This window comes from Candida metapsilosis (genome assembly GCF_017655625.1).
Source record: "Candida metapsilosis strain BP57 chromosome Unknown scaffold3, whole genome shotgun sequence".
Lineage (NCBI taxonomy): Eukaryota > Fungi > Ascomycota > Pichiomycetes > Serinales > Debaryomycetaceae > Lodderomyces > Lodderomyces metapsilosis.
The window spans coordinates 1235013-1261118 of record NW_027138161.1 but is presented as its reverse complement, the minus strand read 5'-3'; the positions used below and the strand labels follow the sequence as shown (position 1 = coordinate 1261118).

The 26106-nt window shown below is 38.5% G+C and overlaps 13 protein-coding genes across 13 annotated transcripts; 5 read left to right on the top strand and 8 right to left on the bottom strand. All coding sequences in view use genetic code 12, as the record gives it.

Annotated features, from left to right (window-relative positions):
* Positions 1-502: 502 nt before the first annotated feature.
* On the top strand, positions 503-1171 carry I9W82_003342 (uncharacterized protein; the record flags this gene model as incomplete). The annotated part of the gene is made up of 1 exon (XM_067692297.1): positions 503-1171. One exon carries the CDS (start codon positions 503-505, stop codon positions 1169-1171), a length of 669 nt encoding a protein of 222 aa, XP_067548690.1.
* Positions 1172-2519: 1348 nt separating this feature from the next.
* On the top strand, positions 2520-4910 carry MNN26 (Mnn26p; the record flags this gene model as incomplete). The annotated part of the gene is made up of 1 exon (XM_067692296.1): positions 2520-4910. The coding sequence occupies one exon, from the start codon at positions 2520-2522 to the stop codon at positions 4908-4910; it is 2391 nt and encodes a 796-aa protein (XP_067548689.1).
* Positions 4911-4985: 75 nt separating this feature from the next.
* On the bottom strand, positions 4986-8117 carry I9W82_003340 (uncharacterized protein; the record flags this gene model as incomplete). Its single annotated transcript, XM_067692295.1, has 1 exon — positions 4986-8117. The coding sequence occupies one exon, from the start codon at positions 8115-8117 to the stop codon at positions 4986-4988; it is 3132 nt and encodes a 1043-aa protein (XP_067548688.1).
* A 309-nt stretch (positions 8118-8426) lies between these two features.
* I9W82_003339 (uncharacterized protein) lies at positions 8427-11391 on the bottom strand (the record flags this gene model as incomplete). Its single annotated transcript, XM_067692293.1, has 3 exons — positions 8427-9603; positions 9725-9911; positions 10335-11391. The coding sequence occupies 3 exons, from the start codon at positions 11389-11391 to the stop codon at positions 8427-8429; spliced, it is 2421 nt and encodes an 806-aa protein (XP_067548687.1).
* Positions 11392-11818: 427 nt separating this feature from the next.
* On the bottom strand, positions 11819-13333 carry I9W82_003338 (uncharacterized protein; the record flags this gene model as incomplete). Its single annotated transcript, XM_067692292.1, has 1 exon — positions 11819-13333. One exon carries the CDS (start codon positions 13331-13333, stop codon positions 11819-11821), a length of 1515 nt encoding a protein of 504 aa, XP_067548686.1.
* A 300-nt stretch (positions 13334-13633) lies between these two features.
* Positions 13634-13950, bottom strand: TIM9 (protein transporter; the record flags this gene model as incomplete). The annotated part of the gene is made up of 2 exons (XM_067692291.1): positions 13634-13664; positions 13718-13950. 2 exons carry the CDS (start codon positions 13948-13950, stop codon positions 13634-13636), a joined length of 264 nt encoding a protein of 87 aa, XP_067548685.1.
* A 151-nt stretch (positions 13951-14101) lies between these two features.
* On the bottom strand, positions 14102-15499 carry I9W82_003336 (asparagine--tRNA ligase; the record flags this gene model as incomplete). Its single annotated transcript, XM_067692290.1, has 1 exon — positions 14102-15499. The coding sequence occupies one exon, from the start codon at positions 15497-15499 to the stop codon at positions 14102-14104; it is 1398 nt and encodes a 465-aa protein (XP_067548684.1).
* A 213-nt stretch (positions 15500-15712) lies between these two features.
* I9W82_003335 (histidinol-phosphatase) lies at positions 15713-16654 on the top strand (the record flags this gene model as incomplete). The annotated part of the gene is made up of 1 exon (XM_067692289.1): positions 15713-16654. One exon carries the CDS (start codon positions 15713-15715, stop codon positions 16652-16654), a length of 942 nt encoding a protein of 313 aa, XP_067548683.1.
* Positions 16655-16671: 17 nt separating this feature from the next.
* On the bottom strand, positions 16672-18720 carry I9W82_003334 (proline--tRNA ligase; the record flags this gene model as incomplete). The annotated part of the gene is made up of 1 exon (XM_067692288.1): positions 16672-18720. One exon carries the CDS (start codon positions 18718-18720, stop codon positions 16672-16674), a length of 2049 nt encoding a protein of 682 aa, XP_067548682.1.
* A 237-nt stretch (positions 18721-18957) lies between these two features.
* DED81 (asparagine--tRNA ligase) lies at positions 18958-20604 on the top strand (the record flags this gene model as incomplete). The annotated part of the gene is made up of 1 exon (XM_067692287.1): positions 18958-20604. The coding sequence occupies one exon, from the start codon at positions 18958-18960 to the stop codon at positions 20602-20604; it is 1647 nt and encodes a 548-aa protein (XP_067548681.1).
* A 55-nt stretch (positions 20605-20659) lies between these two features.
* I9W82_003332 (sugar porter family MFS transporter) lies at positions 20660-22513 on the bottom strand (the record flags this gene model as incomplete). Its single annotated transcript, XM_067692286.1, has 1 exon — positions 20660-22513. The coding sequence occupies one exon, from the start codon at positions 22511-22513 to the stop codon at positions 20660-20662; it is 1854 nt and encodes a 617-aa protein (XP_067548680.1).
* Positions 22514-23759: 1246 nt separating this feature from the next.
* ARG4 (argininosuccinate lyase) lies at positions 23760-25160 on the top strand (the record flags this gene model as incomplete). Its single annotated transcript, XM_067692285.1, has 1 exon — positions 23760-25160. One exon carries the CDS (start codon positions 23760-23762, stop codon positions 25158-25160), a length of 1401 nt encoding a protein of 466 aa, XP_067548679.1.
* A 151-nt stretch (positions 25161-25311) lies between these two features.
* I9W82_003330 (uncharacterized protein) lies at positions 25312-25896 on the bottom strand (the record flags this gene model as incomplete). The annotated part of the gene is made up of 1 exon (XM_067692284.1): positions 25312-25896. The coding sequence occupies one exon, from the start codon at positions 25894-25896 to the stop codon at positions 25312-25314; it is 585 nt and encodes a 194-aa protein (XP_067548678.1).
* Between the last annotated feature and the right edge of the window lie 210 nt (positions 25897-26106).

Genomic DNA, 26106 nt, shown 5'->3' with positions numbered 1-26106 from the left:
CGAAAAGACCCTTACTGAATGGTATTAATGATGGAGACCTGAGGTTAAGAGTGACTGGTGCAAAAAGTGACCTGTTCCTATCAGGATAGGACCAACGTACCCAATAAAGGTGTTCGTCTGCTCTACTCACTTCATCTTATCCTTGGTTAAAAATCACTGTTGAGTGTGTGACTAAGTGATCTTTGACGCTCTTGTGTGTGCTCTTGTTTATAACCTTGTGTTCTTATGTGTTACTCTTTTCTTTGCAACCAATTTCCTAAAAAAAAAAAAAAAATGAGAAACATATCAAAGTTTATATCAAAAGTTATCAATATTATCAACTTCTACCCAAAAACAAGTTAAATTTGCCTTTCACCCAAACTCTTCTTTTCTTTAGCATCAGCCAAATCTACTTCCACTGATAACAATAAGGCAAAGCAAATACCAAAAGCAATAGCAAAAGACAAACGAAGTCACCCACATAATAACAGAGCTATTGAAGAACCTTTTCAAGTTATTAACGATGACGGATATCCCCACAGATGCATGTCCAAACCAAAGCAGCTTTTCACTCATGGAGGAAATTACCACCGCATTCCACGATCCTAACTTTTACAAGATTCTTATAGGTTCCATTTTCATGTTGCCCCTTCACTATAAAATCTATCAGTTAAACACATATCTATTTTCCGAGGATGATGTTGCCCTTGAATGGACATTGGGTAAATTAGTTGGTATTTCGTCGTTTTTCAAAAGATTGTTTTTGTCGTTATTTGGTTGTGTAAATTTTGGAAAGTGTGCATCATCATCACCAACACCACCAAACGCGAGTAGATGCAGCTTTGATTTGGATTTGGAAAAAGGTTTTATTTTGGGGTACAAGGATAGTGATGAAGATTATTCCGATGAAAAATGTACAGATATGCTTACGGGACAGAGCCAGAATGATGACAATTCAACAAGCATGATTGAAGTTGACCAAAATGCACCCTCTAATACGATTTTGGAATCTCAAGAACCTGATACAGTTGTGACACCTGGCCCCTTGACTACTTTTATCTCAGAATGGTGTGTAATTTTCAATTGGAGATTTGCCTTGAGATGTGTTCTTTTTTTGGTTGTTGTTTCCACTGAAAGCGCTTTTATGACTGCTGTGTTGTTGTCGTATGCATTCATTGTTTGTGAGAGATGAATGCCTAGGCAGTGAAAAAGTGGCTGTTCATTGGAGTTTGGAGTGTGTACGCAAGTTGAAAATTTTGAAGTTGAACATGAAAAAGTGGGCGTTGGTTGTGAATAGCTATACTTGATCTGGGTATATCTTTTGTCCTTTTTTTATTACTATTTTTATAGCTTTAACGTTTGTCCATGTTTTCGCAGCCGAGATATGAGCCTGAGACTTTAGTAGGGAAGAGCTTTGAGATTGTAGGTGTACAATTGTGGATGAAATCAAGAGTTTTCTGAATTTGTGTGCAATTTGATGAATGTGTTTATTCTTTTTCGTTTAATAAAGTACTAAGAACGCAACTTTTGGCTTGAGTGTTGATTAGTTCCTGCAACAGGATATATAGGCTAGATCTGTTGGAAGCAAGCGATTTCTCTCGCATTGAAATAGTTCTTTGTGTACAGTTTGGACAGAAGAGGCTTGTGGTAGGATTAAAAAATGGCTGCAAAAAAGATAGAGAAAACGAGTAATACAACGCATAAACGCGTCCGAAGAGCTTCTAGTGTTGCTATAGACCTCCTCTGCTGACTGTTTAAATATGTTTCATAGTAATGTATGCTAACTGATATGACTTTTAATCTTCATGGTCTAAGTTTTTGTCTTTTGCACGTGTTTGTGTTGATTGGTTTTGATTTTGATCTATTATTAGACTTACACAAAAATATGAAAATAAATAAACAAATAAATAATAACACAATACAATACAATAGAATACAATACAATACACGTGTCATATATATATATATATATGTATGTTTGGATGTGCATAATAAAGGAAATAGTGCGGCTCAGATCTTTCGAATCGCAGATCATCATCAGCAAACAATACAAAAGGCAACGTACAGTATAAGTATATAGATAAGGCCATGCAACTGGTAATTTATAAGTGAGTGTATGATTACAGAGGTATATGTATGAGAGTGCAGTATATACTTTTGTAATAGCTCCATTGTGATATAAAAGTAGCCTGATCTCTGTTCTATAAAACTATAAAACTCTATGAATCTATGAATCTATATCGTTTCTTTCTCCTTAAATGTCGTGTGCTTTGTGCTAATAAAATTTAGTAAAACGTTCTTTAGAGTTTTGTATACAGGATCACAATATAAATAAAAAAAAAAAAAATTCAACAGAATAACAACAGAATAACAACAGAAGAACAGAAACAAAATCATCAATCTTTCAGTTTTTACAACCAAATTACCACACAGACACACACCACAACTTAATAACACACACACACACACAGACACCACTCGTTAAAACCAACTCACATCATACACCTGTATCCCACACCTTTACATCTTCTTTCTTCTTTATGTTTTTCCGAAGATTATCCCTACTGTATATCCTTCTAGGAGCCTTGGTGGTTGCTGTTATCATATTCAATGTACTGATACTATCTTCTAGTGACGACACATTAGACTCTATCAATACCAAAGGTGGAGGTGGTGCCAAGTACTTTACTGGTGGTAAATCTTCTTTACAAGCACACGTTGATAAAGTAGATAGTCAAGAATATGTCAATGAAGTAATGAAAGAACTAGAGGAAACCAAAAAGGAAGAAATTTTGTCGGAATTGAAACAAGCAGTAGCCAAGACTGAAAAACCCAAAATTGTGCAACAGTTAAAGAGTGAACTTCGAAGAAAATATATTGATGTTATTCAACAAACTTTAAAAGATGAAGTTAGAGAAGAACAAACTTCAGAGTTTTTCAAACAAAACTCAATGTCTTATGCTTTGTTTGAACAGTTGGTCAACACCTATGCTAAAGAACACAAAGAAGATTTTAAACCAGCTGCTTTTATAGAAATTCTTCAAAATGAAGTACATGATTTCCCAGCTGATTTTGAAGTTAAAGTTCAAAAAGCTAGTGAACGGTTTTTTGATAAATCTAGTTTTTTCAAACACTTGATTAAAGATGTACTTGTTGCAAATAAACCAAATTGTGAAGCTTTCACTGAAGAAGAACGTGGTAAGAAATTAAACCCAACATATCAACATGATCAAAGAATAATTTCAGAAAAATATCTTCGTGAATCAAATTTGAAAATACCAATTCCTAAATTTAAATGTTTGCAGGAGTCACATGATGCAGTTGTAAAAGCTATAAAATCATTACCTGACCCACCAAAACAATTCATTTCTGGTTATGGTATTGTTATCAATGGAGGAGGTGGTATGATTGCTAGTGCTTTAACTGCAATCACCAATCTACGTGATCGTGGGTCTTCCCTACCAGTGGAGTTGATTTTGGATACTCCTTCAGAATATGATAAACAAATTTGTGAAGACTTGTTACCAAATAAACTCAATGGTAAATGTGTTGTTGTTCAAAATATCCTTGGTAAAGAAGTGTTTGATTTGGTTAGTGAGAAATTTGCTAAGAAAATACTTGGTCTCATTGTATCTTCATTTGATCACACAATCGCCTTGGATGCTGATAACTTCCCCATTAGAGATGTCGATAATTTATTATACACTGAACCATACCTTTCAACAAAAATGATCTTATGGCCTGATTTATGGGTCAAGTTGACCAGTCCCTTGTACTACAAGATTGCTAGAATTGAAAAAGGTGAACCAATCCACCGATTTGGTCTTGCCAATGATGCCAAGTTTTCCGATTACATTCAAAAGGATAAAGTTAGTGAAATACATTTCCATGACTTTGCCAACTTACCAAGCACAATTTCAGTTGAAACTGGTCAAATGGTGTTTTCCAAACGTGAACATTTCCGAGCATTACTTTTGTCACTATACTACAATATAAACTCCAAAGGTTGGTATGAAACTTTACTTTATCAAGGTGCGTTTGGTGAAGGAGATCGTGAAACCATTGTTCCTGCATTGCATGTAATGAATGAGCGATACCACTTAAGTAATCAGAAGTTATACCTCTGGGGTTACACTGCCGACAATGGTAAATTCTCTGAAACCACATTGGGACAAACTGATCCTCGTGATAATCCTGAATTTTACTATGATTGGCAAAAATTCTTGACGTCTAAGCAATTGGATACCAGATTGAACCCATTCCAATCGGGTGGCTATACTGACAGATTAATTGAACAATTTAAAGAGTACAAGAAGAAGATTATCGAAGATAAAAAGATTGAAGATGAAGATACCGCCCATCGATTAGTTGAATACAAGTTGCCCAAACTTTTATTCTTGCATTGTAATCACCCCAAAGTTGATCCTATAAAGAATTCCCTTGAAGGTGAGTTTGGAACTTATTCAAGAAGAAACATTGGTCCCATAGATCAAATTAAAACAATCTTCGGTAAAAGAGATTGGGAATTACGTTTCCATTCCATTGCGAAATGGGTTGCTTGTGATGCCATTACTAGTCCTGAGTATTGGAAAGTCACCGCCAAGATTGACCAAGCCACTGTGTGTTTTAAAATAAACAAGTACATTGAGTTTTTGAAGAAGGATTCATTTGACCCAACGTTTGAATTCAAGGTTGAAGATGTGGAGAAGTTCCACATTGGCGCTAAAGGTGATGCACAAGGTGGTGCGGCTGTCAAAGGAGCTAATGGAGGTGCTGAGGATGATGTTAAGGCTGTTGCTGCACAACAAGCGCAACAACAAGCTGAAGCTGAAGCTAATGCGAAAGCAAAGGGAGAAGTAGATGATCCTTTGAAAGAGGATGTTGATAAGCAAGATCCTAAGGTGGATGCACAAGTACATCAACCACAATAGATAATATGGGGAGATTAGGTTAAGTATATACAGAGAGACAATACACAAACAAAACTCTATTAGATACCGACACTCTTAGTCACTGTCACTACCACTTTCCTCTTCATCACTACTCCCCTCTTCCTCGCCACCAACACCGTCAATCTCCTCCACATTGACATTGTACCCTTCATCATGGAAAAACGAGCTCATTTCAGCAATCTTCTCCATTGGCAAGCTTGTAAAAACCACCGAATGGTCGGCATCAAACAAGTTGACAAAATACTTTCTCAACACATCCCGAACATCATCCGGATTCAATTGATTCAATTTATCCAAAAACGACTCAATGTAATTGGGTCCTCTGGCTTTGAACAAATTATCACTGATTTTCGCAGTAGCGGCATCGTAATTTGATTCTTGTGCATTAGCCAACTCATTCACAATCGCAGCGATACTATTCTCCAAACTCAATTCATCTATAGTTGACTTACCACTAGCAAACAGCTCCACCAACTTCTTAGCTTCGATCCAGCCAGTCTTTGCATCGGCAGCTCTATAAAACTTAAAACTCAAGTACCCAGTTTCGATATTCTGCTTCATTGAAACGCCATAAGCTAGGCCCGATCCTCTAATTGTGCGCCAGAATGGGCCCTCGACAGCAGAGAGGAATTCAATAGCAAGGGCAATACTAGGCACGTCGGGGTGTAAGTAGTCTGTTGGAATTGGAGTCAAGGATACCAAGTGAGTGGATTCTGTTGCTTTCATGTCAATTAGGAATGCTTGCGATTGGCAAGATGCGCCTAAATCCGATTTGAATTGGAATGATCGAGGCAAGTCACTAAATGGGACAACATTTAACGAAGTTGGTGACTCCAGTTTTGGTCCTTGAGTAAATTGCATCCATGAACTGACTGGTGTTTCCAATGACGATACATCTCCCAACACAATCAACTTGATATTGTCCAACAGAAACAAACTCAGTTTAATCTCCTCCAAATCATGCTTAATGGTCTCTTCAAACTTGCCCTCATCAATCAACTGCAACAACAGTTTGAAAAATGATTCCGTATTGATGAAATCCTGCTGTTTCCTCAACGACGCATCATTGAACAAGTGTCTATACTGTGAAGAATACATCATTAACTCACCATCACGTTTCTTATCTGGTATCGACCCCATCAACTTTTCTAAAATCACCTTAATCCTAGGTGCTTCAAACTCGACAAAATTGGCAATTTTATAAATCCAGTTAATTGCAGTGGCATACTTCTTGGTTTCACATTTCACCGAAAGAGTAATCAAATCCAAAAACTGGTAATTGAATCCATTATCAAGTTGAAATTCAATCAAGTCACGATTCAAGTCAGAAACTACATCTTCGTAAGGAATATAGTCGCCATTGGGTAATTTTATCGACATGGTGAAGATCTCCTCCATGATTGACATGTATTTGAGTAAATGGGGTTGAAGTTTAGTGGAGGACATGACTAGTTGAATGGTGACAAATTGTGATTTGAAATTTTCAAAGTGCATGAAAAGGGGGAAATTCAGTGGTGTGTCTTGGGATAACTTACTATAAAGATCATCAGATTCAATATAATTGTTGGTGCTTTTGTTAACCACTCCTTTGTTGTATCCTGCCTGGTATGAATTTGTCTTTATGAATGCAATCTTCGATGGATCAGGTTTAGCAAATGCAACGAGCAAGTCTTCAGGAATAGGACGATCATTGAACTTATGAGCGGCAGATAACTGCTCCTCAGCTTGCTTTAAACCATCTTCACCCAATTTATCCTTTATACTCTTGTTTATTTCACGTTGTTGTTTCTTCAACTCATCATTTAATCTTCTTGATGGAGTACCCAATATGACAGCACATTTATTATCAACGAAAAACTCCCTAATTAAATCACACCATTGTTGTGATGACCAAGTTAACAACTCATCATATTCATTCAAGTTTTGAGCCCACTTCGCTAAATCACTTCCATCAGGTTTACCATAAATGAAATCCGTTATAGCAATATCAGAAAATGCCACTGGTGATTTCTCAGTCTGTGAAATAAACTTCAATCGTTGTTGGTTGATGATTTGTCTCATGTACAACAAGTTAAACTCTTCAGCATTGGTTTGCGATTTGATTAATTCTTTTAATTTGATTCCCAATTCTTGTAATTTATCAGTTGGCACCCCATTACAAGTGAAATTTAATGCTGTCCTGTAATAATCATCGGTATGGTACCCTATATCAGTAGCATATGGATTATCAATTTCAACAAGGTGTTTGTTAAACAATGAAATCGCACTATCAGTGAATGCGGCACCAACCAAATCAACAGCCGTATTAATCAACGGATCATCGCCCAATGGACCAATCCATGATATCAATACTTCACCAGTTGACTCATCAGTCTCTGGAAACTCAACCACCTTGACAATATCCTCCTTCAAAGGCTCGTCATGCTTTGAATCAACAAATGGTCTCTTGTTAGCCTCCAAAGGCAACTCTTCCAACTCAGCATCAAAATCAGTCATAATTTGTAACAATTCCTCCTCCTCGACTGATCCAGTAATAATGACGCACAAGTTATCTGGTCTATACATTGACTTGTGAAACTGTTTAATCCTCTCATTAGTCAAATGACGTAATTCCGCCATCAATCCACCAGTTTCCGAGGAATATCCCAGCTCTGGAGCATACAATACTTTTTGCAAATTATTTGCCGTTTCAAACCACGATTGACCTTGAATGCCTTGCATTTCACTGAAGACGACACCCTTTTCAGTGGCGTGCGCGTCGACATGATACACCTCGGTCAAACATGCTTCATCGGTCAATGTCGGATTAAACAAATGGTCCAAGTAGATAGGCAATAATGTCTTAAACCCATCCCATCCTGCTGTAGTCAATGTATACACAGTCTGGTCAGTAGCCGTCCATGCATTTGTTTGGGAGTAAAGTCGATTACCCAAAGTATCTAATAGTCCTTTGTATGGGTACTTTTTCGATCCCATGAATATCAAGTGTTCTAAAGTATGTGGTGACCCAGAATCATCACTGATTTCAGTGGCAACTGCAAAATAACCATTAACTACTGGTGATGGTTGGTTGATGTATGTTAGTTGTAGTCCTGTGCGTTGCGATCTCCATTTTGTAATGGACGCTGGTGCATATTCCACTTCAAATGAAGTTTGTTTAACGAATGGTGAGTTTAGTCTTGTCATTATTGATTTGACAGCTCGTGTGTATCGTGAAATGATGGATGGTGAGAGTGGTTGCAATGTCGATGGTGTTTTCTGTTTATTTTTTTCTCACCTTTTTTCATGCCGCGCCATTCTGCGCTAACACAAGTCAACGTTGTTCCGACAACAAAGAGAAATGAATAGAGAAACTTATGCATCATGATAGTCTGCGTACGAATTAGCACACTGGAAGCAATGGGAGAAGATATAACGAAAACGATCATCGTCGGAAACAGAACTATAGCTATAGAATAATATGTATAAACGCTGCACAAGATTCTTTTACTCACATTAAGTGCCCTCCTCTCTTCGAATCAACTCACAAGGATCTTCTTTGTTTATCCCACACTTAAATGTAAACTGCAATGCATCAGACATCTCCGATGGTTCGACGTTCATAAGATACCAAGCTGCCGCTAAAGTTACCTCAGGATTCTCTTTTTCGTCGTATCGTTTGATACCAAAATCAAACTCAAATCTACCATTGTCTTGAGCCTCCTGACGTGAAATTCTTATACGGTAAAGCTGTCCAGATGTTATCAACGAAATATTGCCGCAATCAGCTGCATGCGCCGACATCAATACTTGGTGGGTCACTTTGTTTTGACCCTTCGTGGGCTTGGGATATCCGATGTAATTTTTAAATTTATATTCAACGATGGAAATTGGTTTCTCCCCTTTTTCTCCGACATTCTGATATAACGTGGCATCCGGGATGAATTCGATTTCGCCAATTTTGTGAGGTTCCACTCTAGCATATCTCCATCCCATGAACCCTTCGATCAAACTCATCATTTGTTTTTCTATATGACTTATGAGTTGAGACTCATTGGTGACGTTTCCTAATGTTCCAAATTGGAATGCGGGTAAACTCAATCTTTTTATTTGACCCAACGTTATTCCATTTAACCTTTCACCGACAAAATGGTTATTCCAAGTGGTGACTTTGATATTGCTTTTGTCGGCAAGTTTCCTTTTGTTCCTAACTATGCTCTGCAGCTTTTTCTTCTTTGAGATTCCCTTATACCTCTTCTTCAAGGCTTGCTTTTTCTCAAATTTCACCCACAGCTTGAATAGGAATGCGCTCTTAAGTGAAAGCAACTGCCACATGACGCTCGCCATCTTTACGTCTTCGTTTTTGCAGTGAGTGTATAGAACTCGTATACATTCATCCAATTTTGGTCTAGTGTCCTCCTCTGCAAAATCCTCACATGGTGTCGTATTCATCTCAATAATGCTACACAAATTGTGTAGAATTTCAGTAAACTGTTGCTGCTTCGCGCTATCAACACTTTCAATCACTTGCAGAAGGGCCCTATCGACATCATGAGCAACAGTTTGGTGTCTGTTTTCCTCTTCACTGTTGTAAACAGATAGTAATTCTCCCAAGGTCTTACTGTCTTCTGCCCCTTCACACACATTCATAATAATATGAAATACCGACATTCTCAGCACCTGATAACAAACGCTTTCAGAAAAAGTTCTGCTCCCTAGCTGTTAAGGGAATTTGATGATGCTTCTAACCAGGTTGCGAAAAATGATATGCGTTGCAAAAATGAAATAAAAAATAAAAATAATCAAGCGCACACTGAAGAGCTCGCAAGGAAATTGCAGTTGGATTCTTTAAATTTGGTGAAGTACACCCCGCTCCAGCGGCGTGCTGTGCATGCTCTCGTGTTGAGAGTAAATCCATTGCCAACTCATGCTTAAACGTTGACCCATGATAGTTGAAATGCAGCTGTATACGAACGATTGTAAAGGCTTTCTCTAAAACATCTAATACCCGAAACATTCAGTTCTGCAAAAGCCGTTCAGTTCCTTGCTTCCTTATAATAGTTTTTTCCAAAGATGAGCTTCGATAGATTTCCATAACATAACTGGCATTCAAAGAGTGGATGTTTTTTCCTCTGGTGGGGTTTAATTCACTGTCTTTTAACGGTAATTTCACTCGTCGCTTACCTCATTCCAGATGTTTATAACAACAAATATCCCTACCAAGAAACAATATTTCCATCATACGTAGCTCAGTATCATTATAATGTCTCATGAATTTAACTTCTCTTCCTTTCATTTTTTTACACAGGAGGTACTTATGCCCAACTTTCTCGATATCCGAATTGGCAGACGGCCAATGTACCCCTATACACCCTGACGGCATTATTGGGCTGAACATATAATATTGCTGTATGCGAAATGCACAAAACGCACCCTCACGACAGTTGCGAGCCGGCCACCAATTAACACTCGCCCGGGGGAACTGTAATGGAAGATCACAAATTCTTCTAACGAGAGCAGCAGTAGATATAACAGTGGAGATGGTGAAATATTGCAATGATTTGTGTGTTGCCCTAGTAATCATTTGATGAATCACTCTATTCAAATTATTTGGATACGATATTGCTAACAGAATCAAGTTTGGGAAATCATCATCGAGTTGGAGACTATCAAAGATTTGATCGGCATCTGAATTCTGAGAAATGAAAAGTTTTCGGAGAATGAATGTGTTGAAAAAGCTGGAGATCTGGGCATAAGTATACAGCCGAACGTCATAAAGTATGTGCAACTTCCTCGTATTTACTGGCCGTACCCATTCATTCTCCTTAATTTCTCTATGTGGATCATGTGTCGACTTAAATATCCCGTCACCAAAAAAGCAATGTACTCCGTATGATTCTTTTAGGTATAGATCGGTATCCCCAATATAAGTATTGCACCGCTCTAAAAAAACTGTTCGGTTCAACTTACCATCCAAAGCCAAATCCCTCGCTAAGCCTTTCATAAGATTATCAGTACGTTCATTTAACAAATTGATAACAAAACGGGCTTTGCCCCAAGCCAATATGATGAAATGCTTAATGGTTTTAAAGTGGCTGATAACTTTTTCAAAAAGCACTTGCTCTGGACCACTTGTGAAAACTAAAAAATCTATAGGATAGTTGCGGTCCATTTGGTCCAAGTATATTTCGAACGACTGCATAGACACAATTGTACTCCTGTTAGTACTATCATTGTCAATATGCTTTGGAAATCTGAATTCGGGAAATGCACATTTCACATCATCCTTCGGGGAACGAAACCATCCTTCAGTCTCATTACGTAATATATTGTAGACGTAGATATAATGATACAATTTGGATTTCGCCGGGGTGTATAAGCTTGAATGTAAATGAGCAAGGGCTATCATTTGATGTTGATTTATATTGTCGTAGACAAGCTCGATTGCTTGTTCAGGTAAATCAACAATCGATACCATCATAGGCTGCCAAAGTTTGGTGTGATTGAAACAAAATACATGAGTTCTTTCATGTTTATTTATAGGTTGTTTTGACCTTCCTAAATCCAGCTGTTATTAGGTTGTGAAAGAGAACGGGGGAAAGAGAATTTTCAAAGCAAATACAACCATTTATTGAGTATGACACGACCACTTCAAGAGCTTCCTAGAATTCTTGCGTACTAACAGTGGTTCTACCTAAAACATTCTTCATAAGTAGTAGACACCAGCTTTTGATATCACTGTCATAAGACCTTGAACTTACAGAAGCGTTAGATTGAAGCAGCGCACTCAGCAAAGGTATTTAGCAAATGATAAAATATTAAAGAATTGAACAATAATAAGGTACGTTAAAATTATGTTTGATGGAGAAACCAACGAAGCTAATTAACAAGCGTTATTTCATTCCTCACTATTTCATCTCTGATTCAGCTTGTTTAAACATTTGGAACATCTCCTCAACGTCTCTCTTCATTGTCCTCGTGAGCTCCACTAGATCCTCATCCAGTCTATTGTACATGATGCAATTGGCAAACATCAACATAACATCCCTTTCTAGCTCCTTGATCAGCAGATAAGCAGGTGGGTCAGACTTTGATTTGAGCGCCTTTTGAATCCCTTTCAAATTTTTTGGTTCATATATCATTTCGTAATAGTTTGGCGCATCCTTGGGATTAACTGCTTGTAAAAACGGCGATGAAAATCTGTGCTCTTGAATTGAATTAATAAGATTGACAGCAATATTTTGAAATCGTTTCTGGTGTTGTGCTGGGGCAGGCGAGTGGGATCTGGGCCTTTTGCGTGAGGGTAATTCCGACTTAGTGACAAGTGGTTCAGGCTCTGGGGATATGATCTCAACTGACTTTTCCTCCGAAGGCTCCTGCGCTTCGGTTGCCATTGGTGTTGTCGATGCAGATTCTCGGGTTTCCTTGTCAGGTGAGCTCGTACTCTCAACTTCTTCTACTTTGGATTCGTGATCTTGTTGTTCTGGTTGCGCTTCCGGTTGTTCTGGTTGTGCTTCCGGTTGTTCTTGGTCTTCTACTCCTTCTTTGTTTTGATCATTCTCTTGTTCCACTGTCTCAGTGTCCTCTTGGTTCGCTTCCTCTATACTTACCGCAGGCACCTCGTGTTTAGACTCATCTGAAACTTCGTCTGCCTCCACTGCCTCTGCTTCAGCATTCTCTGTTTCCTGTTGCACATTCTCCTTTTCTTTCTCATCATTCGTTGGATCAGCTTTTTCTTCAAGTTCTTTCTGCTCAATCTCGGCTATTTCTGACGTATCTTCATTCACTTGTGATAAGTCCTCAATCTCAGGACTAACCAATTCGGCATCTTCTTCTGCCACTGTTTCCTGAACCTCTTTTCCTTTCACCTCTTCTTCACTTTGCTTATCCTCTTCAATATCATTGCTCTCTTTCTCCACTGATTGCAGTTGCTCATCTGTATCCTGTACAATCACATTGTCAGTAGATTCCTCATCCTTCACCTCTTCTGTCACCTCTGAAACTTCTTCATTGCCCTTGGCACTTTCCTGCTCCAATTTATACAACTGCTTCGCCCCATTGAGCAAAAACTTTGAATATCGAAACGTTGATGTTGCAACAATATTTTTCAAGTAATTCTCATACTTGTCCCCAACTTCAACAATAACCAGGTCATTGGTTACGCTCACAAACTTAAAGTACAATGTCCTATTAATGATAAACGATAGTAGTTTGATGTCGATTTGAGGAAAATTTATCTCGTCATTGGGGAAATCTTGTGTATATTTGCGTGTGGTTTCGTTTAATAGTGTGATGAAGTGATCAACTGGTATGTAGGCTCTATTATCGGGAAGTTCACCTTCATATTCACTTATTAGCTTGTTTATTACAGACCCTACTAGGATGATCAGTAGGTCAGGATTGATCTTCACTTGCTCAGACATTGTTGGGGTGTAGTGATATAAGTTTGGGTGAAGTTTTTCTTTTTTTTTTTCCTTCAACACTGCAACATAAATCGGCGGAGGTGAGCTTACACAGCTCCCAACAACAGAAGCCAGTGTTTTAGAGGTATATAGTGCAGTTTACTCGAGTAATCTCTAAAAAGTTTTGTGTTATTATATATACATATACGAGTCGAGCGAAGCCAGCGTTGAGTTGAAAAAACTAATATCCATCCTCAGATATCATGGCATCTCCTTAGCAGCATCAACTTATCCCTTCTCTCCTATGGACTTGCTACCAGTCTATTTTGGTCCTTGTTGCATCAATAAAGCGCTAGAAAATTTAGTTAGTATCACATCTTCAATATTCATCATTCTTATACATACTTTTGCTCTTGAAATCTTTGACCAACACGTTCACTATGCTTCAAAAACTTTTCTGAACATTTAGCAATACAGCTCGTTTCTTTAGAGGTCAAGTTATTCGATGTGAAATCATTAACACAATCTTCGAAACATCTTGAAACCAAATTTGAATACAAGTTCATGAAATCTTTCATTTGCTTTTGTTCAACAATTTGTTGAAACTCTTGTTGTTCCTTGACGTTTAACTGATCCATTTTTGGTATAGTATTGAGGTATTATATGTGTATGCGTGTGGGTTCACTTGCAATGGCAAAAAGAAAGAGGGTTTTTAGCAATTTTCGAAATTGAAAATTTTTTTTTATTGTTCGCTTGTACAAGATTATATATATACAGTCAGTCTTCAATCTATGCCTTACAAAGACCGGGGGCTCTTGGAAATGGAACTAGGTCTCTAATATTGTCATGTCCAGATAAGTAGGTCACAAACCTTTCCCATCCCATACCAAATCCACCGTGAGGAATGGTTCCGTATTTGCGCAAACTAATATACCAATCCATGTCATCCAAGTTCATGTTGTTCTTTTTCATGGATTCAACAAGTGTATCATAATCATGCTCTCTCAATGATCCACCTACAAGCTCTCCAAATTGGGGTAATAATAGATCAAAACATGCAACAGTAGGCTTGTCTTTGTCATAGTTTGTTGATTTTAGCATGTAAAATGGCTTCATCGAGGCAGGGTAGTCAGTGACAAAAACGGGACCATTTTCAGCCAATGATCTCTCGTGGTCCAAGTTTAACGAATCACCAAAGGTCAAACTTGCTCCCTTGCTGTTCAACTCATCAAGTGCTTCATTGTATGTGATCCTGCGCCAGTCACCAAGGATACTGCTCCATCTGGACTCTATCACTTCTCTATCCAAGTACGTACCTTCAAGGTACTCATTTTTTCTACTCACCAATTGCTTAGTTGCATATTTTACCATTTCCTCGGTAAAGTTCAACAATGGCTCCAACTCATCCAAATACGAGATTTCCGCCTCCAACATCCAAAACTCACTCAAATGTCTAGAAGTTTTTGACTCCTCAGCTCTGAAACATGGTGTTAATGTCCACGCTCTATTTAGAGCTAATGAAACTGCTTCCAAATGCAATTGTGTGGAAACAGTCAAGTACGCATTCTTTTCAAAAAACTCTTGCGCCAGCTTAATCTCAAACGTTTCACCCGCTCCTTCACAGTCCGAACTAGTAATCAATGGAGGACTTACTTTCGTAAAGCTATAATTGTTGAAAAAATCCATCATTTGAGTTTCAAGAAATGATCGTAGTCTATAGAATGACGCAATGGTTGAAGCTCTATGTTTCAACGATGGAAGCGTCCTCAAGAATGACATCGAAGTAGCTTTCTTTTGCAAAGGATAATCTTCGGGGACTGCACCTATGATTTCGTAAGCGTGGTTGGGATCCTGAGGATTATATTTGAGCTCGTTCTCCTGACCTTTTCCTTTGCTTACATTCCACTCACCTTTAACACGTACGCTCTCCCCTACTTGAAACCTAGGCTGGCCTTTTCCAACAAGGACAACGTTGATTATCTTGGAAGAAGACCCATCAGTGATATCTAAGAATCCAACATTTTTCGAATTTCGTATACTTTTAACAAACCCACGCACTTCAAATACTGATCCAATAGCAGGGGGGTTCAGTAGTTGCTCCTTGATTGTTGGAGCTAGACCCACATTGCTACTGATGTATCGTTTTAACACGCCCTGCTTCAAGCCTGCGGATATAGTCCTAATCATTTGAACCCACGTTTTCCTCGGTTCTCCGCTATCAGTGAATACGAACGAATTTGGTAAATTTTTCCGCTGCTCAGAAAAATGTGAGAAGATGACTAAGAATAGATGCATATACGCAGACATATATAGCAAAGAGGGTCCCCACGTTTCCTAAAAAAATATTTCAAAAAGGGCATCCCTATCGAAGCTCTACAGCCGAACTGTTCTTACCGCGAAATGCATTCCCATCATTCACACAGTGGTGACTATATCTCACATGCCTATGATCCTTTAGAGGATATGGTGCAAAACTACATTGACCGCGGCTTCGATGTCCTTTGTCTTACGGAACATATGCCAAGATTAGATAAAGTGTATTTGTACCCGGAGGAGTTAGAAAAGGGCTACGGAATAAAAGAATTGCTGAATGATTTCAGTAAGTACTTGGTTCATGCAAAACAAGTACAAGCCAAATACCTGGATAAAATAAAGGTTATTCTTGGGTTTGAAGTGGAAGGTATAGATAAGGCCCACGTGGACCTTTCCGCCGAGATTCTTCGAAATCCTCTGGTTCAAATGAGTGTTGGCTCGGTACATTATGCACATGGATTTCCAATAGATTCTTCAAAGGAACTTTGGAAGGAGGCAAAAGCTGCTAGTAAAGGTGGGTTGACCAGATCATTATACAAAGACTATTTTGAGTTGGTGTCAAATGTGGTTGATTTGAAACCTCAAGTAATTGGCCATTTCGACTTGATCCGTCTTTGCCAGCCCGAGGATGATTTCGATGATTCTACAAACAAGCCTACCAAAGATGTAAGGATAAAAGAAGATTGGCCTGAAGTATGGGATGTCATTGTTTCCGTTATTGAAAAAGCTGGGAGTTACGGGGCAATGTTTGAACTAAACTCAGCGGCAATTAGAAAAGGTTGGGATTGTCCTTATCCAAAGAGTGATCTTGTGCAAGCTATAATTGAACATGGAGGAGGAAGATTTTGTCTATCTGACGATGCTCATTCAATTAAGCAAATTGGTCTTAATTATAAAAAGACCTTGCAGTATCTCAAGGATCATGGTGTTTCCAAGTTATACCATCTTGATTTAAAAGATGGAGAGGTTGTAACAGTTGGTGAAGATATAGAAAATATAGAGAAATCCCCATTTTGGGATGTATATTAGTCATAGAAATATCGTATCTAATAAGATCTACCAAACATACAGTATGTAACAGCCTTTCTGTCACACTTGACACATTTTTGGCCAGGTTTCAAGTTTGGCTGCTCGAATGGGATACACAACGATTTGGCTCCCATAGATGGTGCCTTTTCATCAACGTCACCATCTTCTCCATCTTCATTCTTAGCGGAAGAATCTTTAATGTCATCCTCACAGTCAGCATCACCACACCATGGGGCTAAAATAACATTCTTTTTGTTCAATGTTGGCACAAAGTCTTTCCACTCATCTACCAATACTCTATGTTCATCAAAATCTTTTCTTGCTTTAGCTAACAATGCATTATGCATTTCATCCAATAATTCCGGAATACGTTTCTCCAATTCGTCCAAATTGACAGTGTATTTTTTACCATCGTTTCTTCTAACAACAGTAACTTGATTCGATTCCAAATCTTTTGGACCAAATTCTAATCGGAGTGGTACACCTTTCAATTCCCAATCGGCAAACTTCCAACCTGGATTATAAGAGTCTCTGTAATCACCAGTGACTTTAACACCAGCCTTCTTTAATCTGTGCTCGATTTCTTGGGCACCGGTGTTAATTTGTTTCCTTTGCTCTTCACTTGATTTAGCTGTAACTCCAACTGGGATAACAACAGCTTGGGTTTGAGCTACCCTTGGTGGTAAAACCAAACCTTTGTTATCAGAATGGGTCATAACCATAACACCAATAACCCTAGTGGACAAACCCCATGAGTTTTGGTAAGCAAACAAACGTTCTTTATCAGCTCCATCAGGGTTTTCAACGGAGATGTTGAACATCTTGGAGAAATTTTGACCCAAATGATGTGAGGTACCACCTTGAATACCTCTACCAGTTGCAGCAATGAAACCTTCCACTGTGGTTGTGTAGTCACCACCAGCAAACTTTTCATTTTCAGTCTTTTTACCTTTGACAACAGGAACAGCCAACAACTCTTCATAAATAGCGGCATAGTAGTCCAAAATTTGCAAAACTTCTTCTGCAGCCGATTCCTTGGTCAAGTGAGCTGTGTGTCCTTCTTGCCATAAAAATTCTCTGGTTCTTAAAAATGGTTGTGGGTGTTTAAACTCCCAACGAACAACCGAGTTCCATTGGTTCAATTTCAATGGCAAATCACGATGCGATCTGATCCACTTGGCATAGTATGGGTACATGACGGTCTCTGATGTTGGTCTAATGGCAATATGCTCATCTAATTCAGAGCTACCCGCCTTGGTAACCCAAGCAACTTCAGGAGCAAATCCTTCAATGTGGTCTTTTTCCTTTTCCAAGACTCTTTGAGAAACAAACATTGGGAAGTAAGCATTTTGGACACCCAATGATCTAATTCTTTGGTTAAACCAGTCTTGAATTGTTTCCCAGACTGCATATGAGTTTGGTCTAAGAATATAACAACCGGAAACATCGTAGTAATCCAACATTTCGCTCTTTACAACAACTTGTGTGTACCAGTTGGAAAAATCTTTCTCTTTGTCAATGGTGATACCAATTAATTTTGCGTCTTCAATCTTTGCATTGTCCTTTTTTGCAGGTGCGGGTTTCTTATCTTTTGATGGAACACTGGCAACTGGCTCTGCAGCGAAATCAGTTTCAACAACTTCAATTCCGGTAGACTTTAAAAACTCCAAAACTGCTTTTGCTGGCAAGCAAGCAGCTTCAGTTTCAGTGGTCAACTTTAAAGTTTCGTCCTTTTCAGCAGCTTTAAGAATGTTATCATCAAGTATGATCTTTATCTTTCCTGCCAACTCTTGAGACAAGTTGGCAATGGAAACTTCCTTAGCTGAAGTCTTGAAAAACTCCTGGACCAAGTCGTCTTTAGCTAATCTTGGTTCTTTGACATTAGCTGACTTGGCAATTGTTGGGGTAGGTGTTACAGTGGATTGAAGTGCAAAGACTAAAACAGGAACAGGTGTAGCAGTTTTAGCAGTTTTTGGTTTAAACACTAGGGTTTTGGTTGGTAATGCATTTGGAATCTCGCCTGATGCGGTTAAAGATAATGAAGCTAATGACTGAGCTAAGGCCATTGTATGGAGATAATTTGAGATTTATGTTTATATGACTCAATCTGATATTTCGTATGACTGAATGTAAAATTTTTTTCTTTTCTTTATAAGAGTATACTATATGCAGGATATTTTGAAAAATTTAGAAAAAGAGAGAGACAAACAGAAGAAGAAGAAAAAAAAATATTTATATAGAGTCAATTGAGTCAGAAAGATTTTTCTTTCCTTTTCAATACAACTTTTCATTATTCAAAGACAATGTCAACTACATACGTTAACGAAAAGACAGGGGTAGACTCCTCTGACCACTCAGGATCCGAATCACAACCATTTGCAACTCCAGCTTATGCTTTATTTGTTAACCCAGATGCCAAGATCCTCGTTTATAAAGAAACTGAAGAAGATAAAACTAAATTCGCATACACAGAAATTTCACCATCTGCTTTGAAAAAGGCTAAAAAGGGAGCTGAAGGTTTGAAAAAGAAGGCTGAAAAACAATCCAAACTTCAAGCTGAAAAAGAATCATTACCAAAAGTTGCTGATTTGGACTTGACTACAATTGAAGAAGATAAATCTTTACCAGAACCAAAAAAGATCAAATTGAGATCAATTCAGGATAACATTGGAACTAGAGTACAAGTCAATGGATGGATTCACCGTTTAAGAGTGCAAAAGGGTTTGGCCTTCATTACTTTAAGAGACGGAACAGGATTTTTGCAATGTGTCTTGACTGGAGATTTGGCCAAGGCTAGACAAACTCAAGAGTTGACAATTGAGTCAACTGTGCTGATTAAAGGTGTTGTTTCAAAGTTACCAGAGGGTAAAACTGCTCCAGGTGGTGTTGAATTAAAAGCTGACTATTACAAGATTGTAGGTTTGGCTCCAAGTGGTGAAGATGCATTCACAAACAAGATTCAAGAAGGTGCCGATCCTTCCTTATTATTAGATCAACGTCACTTGACTTTGAGAGGAGAAAGTATTTCGGCAGTAATGAGAGTTAGAGCCGCATTCTTGCACGCTATTAGAGATTTTTACCAAGAAGAAGGTTTGTTGGAAGTTACCCCACCATGCATGGTTCAAACTCAAGTCGAAGGTGGATCCACCTTGTTTAAGATGAACTACTATGGAGAAGAAGCCTACTTGACACAATCGTCTCAATTGTATTTGGAAACTTGTTTACCAGCATTGGGTGATGTATATTGTGTTCAAGAATCTTTTAGAGCAGAAAAATCACACACCAGAAGACATTTGAGTGAGTATACCCATATCGAAGCCGAATTGGCATTCCTCACGTTCGATGATTTGTTAAGCCACTTGGAAAAATTGATTTCAAAAACAGTTCAAAAAGTATTGGAGGACCCTGTTGCTGGCGAATTAGTCAAGCAATTGAACCCTAAATTTGAAGCACCAAAGTTGCCATTCAAAAGAATGGAGTATATTGAAGCATTGGACTGGTTGAACGAGAGAGGTATTTTGAACGATGAAGGTAAGCCATACTCCTTTGGTGACGATATTGCTGAAGCTCAAGAAAGGAAAATGGTTGACACGATTAACGAACCTATTTTGTTAACCCGATTCCCAGTGGAAATCAAATCATTCTACATGCAAAAATGTCAAGATGATCCAAGAGTAACTGAATCTGTTGACGTTTTGATGCCAAACGTTGGTGAAATTACCGGAGGTAGTATGAGAACTGTTGATTACGATGAATTGTTAGCTGGTTTCAAGAGAGAAAACATTGACCCTTCAGCTTATTACTGGTTCTTGGATCAACGTCGTTATGGTACTTGCGAGCATGGTGGTTACGGTCTTGGTACTGAAAGAATCTTGGCTTGGCTCTGTGACAGATTCACTGTTAGGGATTGTTCGTTGTATCCAAGATTCACCGGTAGATGTAAACCATAGAGATAGTTGATAATGATTACTAATTTAATAAACTAAAACAAATATACCGCTATGCTTATTCAGCATGCACAATTTCCGCTTTCTCTTCAAATGTTGGACTAATTGCTGCTGATTTATAAAGTGGAGGTAAAGGTTCAACATCCTTCCGTAACACATATACTTGAACATTTCTCCATAAATTCTTTGTTTGATAAGCAGCATGTTTTGTTGCAGAAACAGCAAATACGTGATCCAACTCTTCCAACGTCAACCCTTTTGTCTCTGGTAAGAACCAAAGTACTAAAAAGAACCCAATTATGTTCCAAGCGGCATAGAACCCAAACGCACCTGTTGGAGTAAAGTCATTCTGCAAACGTGGCCAGGTGAATGCCAATAAGAAATTAAAGAACCAACACGTTGATGTAGCCCAAGCCATACCCAAGTCTCTGATATATAATGGGAACGCTTCAGCCGAGTACGTGAATGGAACTGGACCTTCTGATGAGGAATAAACACATGAAAATAAGTAGATACCAGTAGTCACCATACCCAACCTACCGTTGATGTCATCAATCAAAAATCCAAATCCGGCAATCAACAAAAACACAGACATCACAGGGAAGGCAAATAGCAACAAGTTTCTTCTTCCAAACCTATCAATGGTCAAGAATGCAGGAATAGCAAACATAAAATTAATCATACCGAATCCCCATGATGCCAACATTGCTTTGATTTCACTCAAGTTAGCCTCAATGAAAATGGACGACGAGTAGTAGGCAATGACGTTAATTCCACAAAATTGTTGCATAAACATGACGATCCAGGAAGCAAGTGCACCGTTTCTGTTTCTCCTAATGGTGAACATTTCAATAACTCTTTTCCAAGTTGGAATCTTGTAAGAACCTTCTTCCTTTAACAAAATGTACTGGTAAAAGCAATCTCTTGCTGCTGAAATTTCATCAAAACGCAATACTTTCAACGATTCAAAAGCTTCCTTGTGACGTCCTTTTCCCATTAGCCAACGTGGAGATTCAGGTACATAGGGCACTTGAAACAAAACAATAAACGCAGGTATACAAGCACTTCCCAACATCAACCGCCAATTCAAACCAGTTCCAAAACCTCTATCAGGCACATAATAAAATGCCAAGGCAGCGACATAGCCAAACATGATCCCCACAGCGGTAAAGAATTGCCACAACATAACCAAAGCTCCTCGAATATGTTTTGGTGCACACTCGGCAGCGTATGGGGGCACAGTAGCAGATTTGATACCCACACCAAACCCTAAAAAGAATCGAGAGATAAACAAATGCCACCAGTTATTGACAAACCCTTGCCACACACAAGTAATTGCAGATATAAAACACGTCCAAAATATAACCCATTTTCTTCCCAAATGTCTATTGCAAAAATCCGACATCCAGCAAGCGATACACGAAGCACACAAGTATGGAGCACCATTAACCAATCCTTCAACTAAGTCCGCATTCTTCATTTCAGTGATACCGAATGCACGAGGGTAGAACAAGGTGGCACCATTGATGACAGTTTGATCCATACCCTGCACAGCAGCAGCCATTGAACCAAGGGCAATCACAGCAACCAATTTCTTAGGAATGTGCCATTTCTTAGTCGCTTCTAAATGAAGCGCATTCTTTTCCTCATCGGAAAGGAAAGCCATATCTGAAAATCCTGCTGGAGATCTTGCGAGTGCAGCCGCGTTTGCAAACATTTCGGGATCTAAATCATGCTCCTTTGCGTAATTTCTCCCCATCTCCATCACTTGGTGTTCGGAGTATCTTGAAAGTACATTTCCATGCTCTGCTTCGTGAGATTCTTTCGAAGTCAAATCTTCTGAGCTCTTGATGTCATTGTTTGGAGAGTCTGTGGAGTGCTTTGAAATTGAGTCAAGTTCTTTGATTGACATGATCATGGGGAGCAAAGTGGATAGCCTTTAGAGGAGTGAGCTTTCGTTGTAATTATATATAGACTCATATCACGAAGATAAGGATTCACTACCAATGTAGATCCCCACACCATTCTTTGTTTTGCTAAGAAAATTGGAAATCTTTGGTGTGTGCTCTTTCAATTAAGGTTTGTGTGACCAGCCACACGGCTATTGCTACAGAATACAATAGGCAATGTCTTTTAAAACAAACTCCGTGCGGAGTACCAAGCTTTTGTGTGAATGACCTCGAACAATACGAAAGTTGCAAAAAAAAAAGAGACATTCGCCTTATTGCAACCAAGAGAAAAAAAAATAATAAGAAAAACTTCAAAACATTGCTTTTCCCAAGAAATAATAATCCCTTACTTCCAAGAAAAGTTTGACATGTGCTTGGCCAGGAATTCAAATTGCCGTACGAAATTGTACAAGATGTGGAGGGTGCCACGTGGGTAGTAGTAGCCTCTATACACCGGTTTTAACGACAACATATCTGAAAATGCAGCTCTTGTAAAGACTCACAACGCTATTGATGGTCTCTTATCTTATCTTTAATGTCGTGTCGCATTTTTCGGATTAAAGTTTTACTCCCAGAATTCTCGGAGAAATAGAGTTTTTTGAATAGGACAAGAAATTGGAGAAAGGAAACACCTGTAGTTATGACGTAATTTCTTGCAGTATAATTTCTGGCTCTTTTGCGACTATGTGTCTATTGTTTAATTATCTGGAGAAAGATGTTTCTAAATTGGGCGAACATGCCGAGACTTTTGTTGTAGTCGCATGGAAGAATAGATTATTAACTTCTTTGAACAATACAAATGATTGATAAATGGGGGCATTATGCAAATTTATCCTCTGACGAGGCTGTGCTGGTTTAATACATCTTCAATAACTGTGGTTTTTATATGAATATGTTCCTTCTGTATGTTTGTCGAAGCTTTTGCTTCAATTTCTTGCAAATAATAAAAATGATGTAAAAAAAACTGTTCAGTGATAGATTAAAATGTTAGCAGGGGGGATCTAACGATGTTTGCGAAAGCATTCATCCGAAGATCGAATTAATATACACTGTAATACAACTTAGCTGAATCCGTATTGGCATACCGCCATTTTGGTAGTGTACCAGTTTCAAAATGACTCACATCTCAATTGGGTAATGGGGTTTTAAGTTAGCCGCGGTGAAAAAATTTTTTTCCAATTTGATATCACTATTCTTCAACAAAAAACAATGTCAGAACAAGCACAACCTAGTGAAAGTAAACTTTGGGGTGGTAGATTCACCGGAGCAACCGATCCATTAATGGATTTATACAATGCTAGTTTGCCTTATGATAAGATTATGTATGATGCTGATCTCACAGGTACAAAAGTTTACACTCAAGGATTGAACAAGTTGGGATTGATTACCGAGGACGAGTTGGCAAAAATCCATGAAGGGTTAGAAGTCATTCGCAAAGAATGGCAAGAGAAAAAGTTTGTTGAAAAACCTGGAGATGAAGATATTCACACCGCCAATGAGAGAAGATTGGGTGAGATAATTGGCAAACACATTGCTGGTAAAGTGCACACAGGAAGATCCAGAAATGACCAAGTTGCCACTGACATGAGAATCTTTGTGCGCGAATCGTTGAAAGATTTGAGTTTGAAGTTGAAGGTATTTATTGAAACTATCTTGACAAGATCAGAGAAAGAAATAGATGTTTTGATGCCAGGTTACACTCATTTGCAAAGGGCCCAACCTATTAGATGGGCGCACTGGTTGAGCTCCTATGCTACTTACTTTACTGAAGATTACAAAAGATTGCAACAGATCATTGAACGTGTGAACCAATCGCCATTGGGGTCCGGTGCCTTGGCTGGACATCCATATGGCATTGATCGGTCCTTTTTAGCTCAAGGATTAGGATTTGGTGGTGTTATTGGAAACTCATTGACAGCTGTCAGTGATCGTGATTTCGTTGTTGAGACATTGTTTTGGGGCACTTTATTTATGAATCATATTTCCCGTTTTGCTGAGGATTTGATTATCTACTCGAGTGCCGAATTTGGATTCATAAAGTTAGCCGACGCTTACTCCACTGGATCTTCATTGATGCCACAAAAGAAGAACCCCGATTCATTAGAATTGTTGCGTGGTAAAAGTGGAAGAATATTTGGTGAGTTGTCGGGATTTTTGATGTCGATAAAATCAATTCCTTCTACATACAACAAGGACATGCAAGAGGATAAAGAGCCATTATTTGATGCGTTGACAACAGTTGAGCATTCGATATTGATTGCCACTGGTGTTATAAGTACATTAAAGATCAACAAAGCAAATATGGAAGGAGCTTTGACCATGGATATGTTGGCTACTGATCTTGCTGATTACTTGGTTAGAAAAGGAGTTCCATTTAGGGAAACTCACCACATATCTGGAGAGTGTGTTAGGAAGGCTGAAGATGAAAACTTGAGTGGTATAGATAAATTATCCTTTGAGCAATTGAAGGAAATTGATGACAGATTTGAAAAAGATGTGATGGATACGTTTGACTTTGAAGTCAGTGTTGAAAGAAGAGATGCTATTGGTGGTACCGCAAAGTCGGCTGTATTGTCTCAGTTGAAGAACTTAAGATCTCAGATTAACTAGTTTAAAGCACGATCTATATAGCGTTTCCCGAAAGAACATTATCGAATTTCCATATCTTATCCGATTAATCCAATAGAGGTTTCTTATGCACAGTGGCTAAAATAGAATCTCTTGATACAAGTTGATATAATTAAACTATACAATTCAACAACTACTTATCATCTCTATTAGACCCTACTCTGACTTTAGTTAATATTCTACTGGAATTTCTAAATCGGCCCAAGGCTCGTTTTAGTGCTGTTTCTTTCACACCATTTGAATTGCTATCCTCTATATTATACTCCGAATTGAATTTGTTAAGCAACATCTCCGAGGTTTCCGGAAGATCCACTTTGGAATCATTGACCCTCCATGGTGTTTCGACCGGCATCTCCTTTAAAAAGCTGCACCAGTTAATCTCAGCTTCATTGAGCACCCGCTCTTGCTTTTCAAACTCTCTAGTAATCTCATCCAAGTCTATTGTTTGTGCTTCAGGAACAAAGTCTAAAGAAGATTGTAGTTGTTCTAATGAATGTCTTTGTTTTGTAAAATTGTGTCTATATTGTTGTGGCGATACTGGTGGGGTATTATTATTACTTCCAGTAGACTGTTGTAATGAAAGCATGGATATTGCACTCCCACGTCTACCAAAGTCTATTGAGTCTGACCTTCTGTGGTTGTTGTTACCATAGTGATAATTTGGGCTTGAGTTAGTTTGGCTTTCGCCTTTGAGAATTCGTGAAACTTCTGATTGCATCTTGTTGTTCATAAATGATTGGAATAGACAAAGCTGAAAGGAAAACAAGTCATCTTTATATCTTTTAATCACTTCTGTATTAATGTAAACCCTCGTTTCTTTTGTCGACATTCTTCCGAAACATCACAACCCAGTCAAAGTACAAATATGCGATTCAAAGAAGATCTAGCAATTTCCTTATAGTGATTTGGACGCCTCAGCCGTTGCAAG